General features: G+C 39.1%; 2 protein-coding genes across 3 annotated transcripts in view; one reads left to right on the top strand and one right to left on the bottom strand.

The window, feature by feature from the left end:
• The window catches only part of farsb (phenylalanyl-tRNA synthetase subunit beta), a 57,435-nt gene extending 49,708 nt beyond the window's left edge, over positions 1–7,727 (top strand). Inside the window, exon 17 of the mRNA XM_062976573.1 lies at positions 6,229–7,727. Within this exon, the coding sequence (XP_062832643.1) occupies positions 6,229–6,335 (107 nt within the window). The 3' untranslated portion in view covers positions 6,336–7,727. The remainder of the gene's footprint in view (positions 1–6,228) is intronic.
• sgpp2 (sphingosine-1-phosphate phosphatase 2) overlaps positions 1–8,471 on the bottom strand; it is a 50,920-nt gene that overhangs the window by 7,000 nt on the left and 35,449 nt on the right. For both annotated transcript variants that reach the window (XM_003218300.4, XM_016992102.2), the window contains exons 3-4: positions 5,221–5,400; positions 3,029–3,118 (exon numbers count right to left, since the gene is read on the bottom strand). In XM_003218300.4, coding sequence (XP_003218348.3) covers positions 3,029–3,118; positions 5,221–5,400 — 270 coding nt within the window. The remainder of the gene's footprint in view (positions 1–3,028; positions 3,119–5,220; positions 5,401–8,471) is intronic.

The raw sequence follows: 8,471 nt of genomic DNA, 5'->3' as shown, positions 1-8,471 counted from the left end.
TATACAAACAAAATTATCCCAAATCCCTCCAATTTAATTATAATGAATCGCACTACTATTTAAAATGTATGTGAGTGTGTGTGCTCTCAAGTTGTTGATTTATGGTGACCCATAAATTTCATCAGGTTTTCATAGGCAAGTAATCCTCAGAGGGTAATTTTGCCAGTTTCTTCCTCTTTCTTCATTGGCGATCTCCTATTTAAGTCCTAATCAGAGAAGACACAGCTTTTCTCCCAAGATCAAATGGGATCTGGTGCCTTTAGTATAAAAGGTAAAGGTTTTCCCTGACGTTAAGTCCAGTCGTGTTCGACTCTGGGGGTTGGTGCTAATCTCCATTTCTAAGCCGAAGAGCCGGCGTTGTCTGTAGACACCTCCAAGGTCATGTGGCTGGCATGACTGCATGGAACGCCTTTAGTATACATCAACCTAATTACTTAAAAGAGGCTACTTCCACTGACAGATTGAAAGCTGAAGTCCAGCATTCACACATACCATGAAAGCAGCTTAGTAGAAATTTTGGAAAAGCAATTTGACTTATCACACCCGCAACAGACCCGCACATTATTTCATTGCAGGAGCCACAAGAATATGCAAATCATATATGTACTCTAGATTTCAGCCACACCTTTGACAAAATGGAGAGCTAAAATGCTTCCCCCTTGTGCTCTCCTCCAAACATTGGAATTGATGGGAAGAGGATTTTGTAAAGGTAGGGAAAACAAATTGAGCGTCCCTTATCTGAAATGCTTGGGACCAGAAGCATTCTGTATTTTAGACTTTTTTTTCAGATTCTACAATACTTGCATTTACATAATGAGATATAATGGAGCTGAGACACAAGTCTAAACATAAAATCCCATTATGTTTCATATCCATCTTACACACATAGCGTAAAGGTAATTTTATATACAATGTTTTATTAATTCTACATAAAACAAAGTTCGTGTCCACTGAATTATCAGAAAGCAAAAGTGTCACAATTTGAGCCACCCATGTGGACAGTTTTGGAGTATTTTGGATTTTGAATCTGGGAAGATCAAACGGTACCCCTCTATTTGTATATTTAGAGCAGTGGTTCTCAACCTCTGGGTCCCCAGGTGTTTTGGCCTACAACTCCCATAAATCCCAGTCAGTTTACCAGCTGTTAGGATTTCTGGGAGTTGAAGGCCAAAACATCTGGGGACCACAGGTTGAGAACCACTGGTTTAGAGAATGAAGATACTATTTAAGATGTACTGTGTATATTTATATATCACACATACAACTCTTCCTTCAGTGATTTTAGTCCCTGAAGGATAAAGAAAACTATCAATATCCCTCCCACCCAGCAAACAAGTGATGACTAATTTGTGAAAGCAAAGAGTTTCAGGAGAACATTTAAAACAAGTTCAAACACTTCTCTGTTAATACAAACCTTTGCCCACCCATAATCTTAGTTTCATCATTTCTTGAGAGAGGATTACATTTTCCTTCACTCACTTTGCACAATGAGGAAGTCATGAAAGGATTAAGGTGGAAACCACCATAAAGACAGGAGAAAGGGTGGAGCTTTTGCCTCTCCCTAGTTCAATCCAGGCAAAGGAGGATGAAATTTTAATAGCTGGAGTCTGGGTAATTGGGGAGCAGCTCAAAACCAGTTCTGTTAGACTGGTTTATGAAGAAAAGCAAAAGGTTTTAAGTGTTTCATTCTGCCACTCCAACTACACTAGACAAACATTTTTGGAAAGTACCCTATGATATCAGAACTCTTGCAGGCAGAGCTATATGTAAAATATAGTGTAAACCTCCCCAGCCACCAAGTATATATTAGGCTGGAGATAAGTGGAACTGAAAGCCCAATGCATCTGGAAGGCACCAGGTTGTGGAAGATACTTGTGCACAGAAAGTTGTAAGTCTTTTCGTACAATCCTGCTATTTAGAAAGTCACCATGACCAGGTCAATCTGAATATAGATAAGTCTTTTATTGTCACTGAGTACTGAAACGAATATGTAGAGAATTTTACTGACTCATATGGGATCACTGGTTAAGACAAGACTGGTAATAGTCTCCCTTTTAACCATTATTTCAATTTAAACAAGCCTTTGTTTTGTTTTGTTTTGTTTTGTTTTGTTTTGTTTTGTTTTGTTAGGGAGTTCTAATACTATAATAGCAGGGTGTAAATAGAGCAGAGAATTCTAAGTTAGGTTATTGATGTTAAACTCAGTTCACTGATATTAGGTTTAATTTGATGTTACGTTTTTAATGCTGTATTCATATGTGGGGTCTTGTTGGGATTTTATGCCAATATTTATCTGTTTTTTGAAGGCATTGAATGTATGCAGTTGTTTGTTGGAATCTGCCCTGAGTCTCTTTGGGGAGATAGTGCGGAATAGAAATAAAGTTTTATATATTATAAGTTACAAAGGTACAAATCCCAAGATCCTTTAGGCCAGATCTATTACAGTTAAAGCAGTATCACACTGTCGTTACTGTGAATGCAGATATACCCCTGGAATGACTGCTATCTTTCTTAAACAGACATCATAGGGTTGCTCTGAGTTTTCCGGGCTATATGGCCGTGTTCCAGAAGCATTCTTTCCTGATGTTTTACTTGTCAGGAAAGAATGCTTCTGGAACATGGCCAATTGGCCATACAGTCCGGAAAACTTACAGCAACCCAATGATTCTGGCCATGAAAGCCTTTGACAACACAAAGACGTCATATACACAAAATAAACATATAAGGTTGGGGGTGGTCCCCAGGGCGGCACTGGGTTCCCCAAAGAACTGCATGTAACCCACAGACTCCACAGTTCCCACAATGCTCCATACGATGACCAGATTAACAATCGTATGTTAAGATCTGACTGTAAAAGGACTGTTCTTGGAATACAGGATGTGATACAGATTACATGGAGTATGTTGAGATTTTTAGTGCTAGTGTATTACTGCATGTGTATTGGTTTATATGTATGCTTCAGGCCAAGAACAGCAATATAGTGGCAACACAGCAGCGAGTGCATCCGTCGAATGGGAAATCACCTTACCAGCACGGTGTGCATTCCTGTGTAAATTCTGCTGAGGCATACCAGAGTTGAAAAGAAAAAGGCCCCCATCAGTCCCAGCATCAAGGGGAACTGTGAACATAAAAGTAGATGGAAAATATTACTGGTTATTACATGCTTTACACAATTACATAAGCACCAACAGACCAGCTATAACTAGAATTCAGCATCATAACTATTCTGAGAGATTAGAAATTCTGCAAATTAAAATAATCATTTCAATTCAACCTGGAATGAAATATGTAACAGTGATGTATTCATGTTGCTCTTAAAATAATTTATTTGCAAAGGATGAAAACTACAGGCTTCAATATTGAGAAGATGCCAGCATTGCAAAAATAAACATTAGGATGCATGGCAGGCAGTTGGATTGGATGGCCCATGTAGTCTTCTTCAGCTTTATGATTCTGTGCCTCTATGTATTTGATTCTGTACTTATACTAGAAGCAAACTGATTGAAATCAACAAGACTTACAGGAATCATAATTAACCCAAGTCCACTGATATCTAAATATAAGTACATCTGGATCTAACCTATTGAATGTAAAGACCCACAGTGATCAAAGTTGAAGGAAAGAGAGAAAGAGGAATAGAGATTATGTAGTGATTGAAGTTTTTTTTCTAGACTTGTGTGTTTGGCTTATTTACAAGAAATGGAGTCAAGATGAAAACATCACATTGAAATAGAGTATCCAATCTGAGCTCGGAATGCACAATTTTGTAAATTTTGTTATCACAGACAAGAATGCACAATCTCACCAATTTTCCCCCACTGCAAGAAAATAATGGAAAATTCCAGTTTTCAAAAACTACACACAGCTTTAGACTTATTGTGTATATATATGAAACAAGTTTCGGGGAGGGGGGGCAGCATTATCTTCTGTGTAGGACATGTGTTCACTATACAGAATTTTTCTACACAAAAATAGTTTTCTATTGAGAAAACATGTTTTCTTCTCAGAAATACAATTTTATTCAAAAAATCCCATCCATATAGGATTTTCTTCACAAGGGTTTTCCAATACTCACCAAACCCAGTTTTCATTGTTTTACATATTTTGGATTTTCTTTCCATCTATATTCAAATTAGCAACAACCAGATCACTACCAAAACAATCTCTTAAGACAGGATGGCTGACTACAAGGAGACATCATATATGGTCTTCAGGGCTGCAAGGGTTGTGCACTTTTGGTGTAAACTGGCCTCACACATTCCAGGGTTCTCTCTCTTTAAGTGAAAGGTTCACTGAAAGAGTCCAATGATTAGAAAAGGCAAATTCAGGAAGGGACTGGAAGCCAAAGCAATTACAGTATCTTTGTACACCCATGCGATGTAGGACTGGGATCTAGATTTCATAGAACTGAAAACAATGGGACAAAATAGTCATGACGAACTTAGCATCTACATTCACAGGGGGTAGGGACACAGAATCTCTTAAAAATGGGAAAAAATGAAATAAAAAATATTTTTAAACTTGAGAGAACAGCTCTCAAGAAATATCCAGGTTGTACAGTGTCAGAAGTTGATCACAGAATGATGCTTAAACACGTTCAGATGTCTAGAGAAGTGGTGGCGGGGTATAAATAAAGTTTTATTATTATTTATTCTCTCTAGAAATATCTAGGTTCTGCTCTGTAACTCAATGGGGAAGTTGATCATGGGATTAAACTAGAGGACCTAGAGATTCCTAGAGAAAACATATTAATTGAATCTGCTAATAATCAAATTCACAAAAACAGAACCTGGAAATGTGGAGGGACAAAATAGTCATGACTAACACAGCCTCAAATCCATCTACTTTGAAACTAAATCTAGATGACTAAATCAAAATAATTATTGAATTAAAAAAACCATTACTTGTATATGTTGATCCAACCCAGGTACACATGGATTCAGTCCAATCTCTAGGAATGATAAAACCTTGATGCAATCATCTAGCTTTGTGATAAGCAACACAACAACATTTGGATCAGGTCACCTGGCAGTCATAGTTACTGCAATCACCAGTGCTTCTAATTAGAAATATTTCCTGAGCAGATTGATCTGAGATGGCAGTAAAGAAAAAGAAGACAACACATGGAGTAATCCCTAGAGGCTGAGACCCAGTTAAATGTTTTGGCAGGAAGTGTCAAATGCTCTAGAAAGGTTACACATTGCTTCTTACTGTCCCTACCTTATACTGATCAGTGGATGCAAGAACAAAAGTGAAAGAGATGGCTGTTGCTGCCATTGCATGAGTGGATGGCATTCCATATTCAGCGGTTGTCCTTTCTTCTAGCTTGATAACTGGTGGGGAACAAGGACGAGGCCACTTCAGGAGATCCTTCGAGACTTGGCCGATATACATGATCACCTGAAAATAGCAAACACAGATGGCCTTATGTTCAAGTCTCAAAGAGCAATTTACTCGATGCTCTTTTGTCTAGCAAATCACTGCTATCGCCAGTGATATTAATACCCAAGAGCAGGACTTTCTTGTTTTTTTAATTATGCTTCCTTTTTAAAAAAATCTGGAGGGAATATACATGCTTGCCTCCCCTACTTTATCTTCACAGTCTTCTGAAACAAGTTAGGCTGCCCACATTATGCCCTTTGACCAACTCCACTTTAGAACTCTACTAATGAGTGCTTGTGGTTTCCAATGGGATACTGAATCCACCTTGGGTTTTAACCAAAAAGTTAAGAGGTGCTATCCAAGATGCCAAACTTAACCATCCAAATAGATTTAGCACCTTGGATAGCTCCTTAGAAGTTGAGACAAGAACCTGAAGGGTATTCCCCACCCCACTGATTTGGCAACCAAGTAGCCACCAGTACCAACAGTACTCAATGTTATCACAAGGGCTGGGAGAATCCATCTCAAGTCAGACATCTTTCTATCCATTGTCAAATAGGGGTTTATAGAGAGGTAGTAAAGGAATGTCATTATAAATAGAGCAAATAATATTTTCTAAGGACACATCAAGACATTATAAACCTAAACAGCAAGAGTTACTTTCAGGTTCAAAAACTGAAGCATAATTTTCCTTTAATTACTTATAGACACCTCGAGGAATTCTCTGGAAAGCCATGAATTAGATTGTTAAAAACAGAATCTACAGAATCTTATTGCAATATCATAAATTATCTTCTAGTTACAGGATTTGTGTTTCTTCATTCTCCCTCCCTCTTCTTTGCACAGTGTTCCAAGATGTAACTCCAGTTTCAGTTTTGAAGTACTTCCCACTCTTCTATCAAGATCACAGTCTCTTTTACACCTACAATTATCACACTTTGAAACTATTTTAACTGCCATGGCTGCATCCAAAAATACTGGCACTTGTAGTTTGGTAAGACACTAGAGCTCTCTGGCTATGTCTACATGTATCATATGGATCTACAAATCCCAGTTTTCCATAGGATGAGGCTATGGCCGATAATGCTATACATGCCTAATGTGAAAAAGACATCTGTCCTTTGGGGCTGAATTTTTCATCCTAAAAATGAGAAAATCCCACATAGCTTATTATGTATTTAAGAAGTTATTTGAAACACAAAGCGTTATTTTGAAAAGTTTATGAAAGTGCTGAAGATCAAATGATATACAGTAACACCAAGTCAAAGAAAACATTAGCATCAGAATCTGGCTGCCATCTCCACATCTCTTTATCAGCAAACTTTCACACATGTACCAATAAAGGATTTGGAGCACGTCAACAGCTACTTTTGCCTTCACTGCTGGCATAAAATACTGTTTCAGAAGTGTTAGTGTCCCTTTGATGGCCATGAAACATATTTAACTATGAATTGTGTCTGTACTAATTTGGTGTCTGGTCGGATCATACGGTCAAGATCACAGAAAAAGGCTAAGTGGGGTTTTTATTATCAGTTCACATCTGCAGATTCAGGGAAAACTGACCTTCTTTTGGTGAATGCTCTTCTGTCATCATTTTAGCTACACTTCCACACATGGGTTTCACTTAACAAGAAGGCATTTGTTCAGAACACAACTGCAGAATGCCTGAAGACAAGCCACTGGTAGTGAATACAAAACTGTGCAGCTGGGTTAAGAAGTGGAGGAAACCGGTTTTCTAATGCTGTTGGATCTGGTGATAACACCGAAATGATGGATCACATCCCCAGTCTTTATGGGCTTTGGAGAGTTCAACTGCTGATATCCTGTTAGAGTGGCATGTTTCAAGCTAGCATCATTTTTTGTTTTGTTTTTAGGGTTAGCATCAGAATGAATTGGTATGAGAGCCAATACGGTATAGTGGTCAGACAGCTGGGCTAGGGACAGCAAGGTTCAAATCCTCACTGAGTAGTTACTCTCTCTCAGCCTCACTTACATTATAATAATGTTGGAGAATAACAAGGAAATGAAAATGAGAGGCATGTGCAGCAACTTGAACTCACTGAATGAAAGGTGGGATACAATTGCAACCAGTAACTGATAAAACGGCAATTAATAATAAGGGGTTCAGCTGAAACCACTCGTGCACTTAGAAGACATGTGAGAAGTGTCATAGAGCTGCATAGGCTGACTACTGGAGATGTACTGCAAAATTTATAATGTAGAACTACTTTTTAAAAAATGATTTAAAAAGTAAATAATGGCTTAGGCACATACTTTGAGGTTGGAATCTGTGAATATGCATTCATACATGTATAAAATAAAATATGCTGATCACTGAAAAATGAAATTTCCAACATGAAGTATACATTGTTTTGCTATGATAAATGTATGCCATATCCAAATATAATCACTGTCAATTAGGATCCAAGGTTTGGAAATATAAGGCGAGTCCTTGGTATCAGCTGGGGTTTGTCTCAAGAACCTCCTGCTCCTCTCCACGGATCCTCAAATCCCATTTTATACAACAGCACAGTAAAATGACATAAAAGATGTTAAACAACTCAAATGAGTGCCAGAGAGAGCCTGATGATCTGTGAAAAAATGAGAAGCTACAGCAAGGTATGCCTATACATTAGAACAGTGTTCAGGACTAAGGTTTCTTGGGGGATTTCCACCCCTGCCCCAATACTTTCAAAAATATTTTTGAGCTGAGGTTAGTTGCATTTGTGGGTGCACAAGCTGGGGATACAGAGGCAGGGCCGGTTGTTACTAGGCGGCCGCGGACGCGGCCGCCTCGGGCGCTGGCTGCTAGGGGCGCTGTCGAGGCGTCGACAGCGACTCGTAGCGCCACCGACGCCTCCGGTGTTGGCGCGGGCCTGCGGGGCTTCAATCCCCGCGCCCACGCCAAACCGCGACAAGCACCTAGGCCATTTTGCCCTTAGTAACAAACTAAGGGCAAAAATGGCCTATCTGTGCTGTGCGCATGCGCACAGCCAGATAAGCCATTTTTGCCCTTAGTTTGTTACTAAGGGCAAAATGGCCTAGGTGTGCTGTGCGCACGCGCACAGCACACCTAGGCCATTCGGGCC

The sequence above is a fragment of the Anolis carolinensis genome, chromosome 3, assembly GCF_035594765.1.
Source record: "Anolis carolinensis isolate JA03-04 chromosome 3, rAnoCar3.1.pri, whole genome shotgun sequence".
Lineage (NCBI taxonomy): Eukaryota > Metazoa > Chordata > Lepidosauria > Squamata > Dactyloidae > Anolis > Anolis carolinensis.
This window is presented reverse-complemented; position numbering and strand designations above follow the sequence as displayed.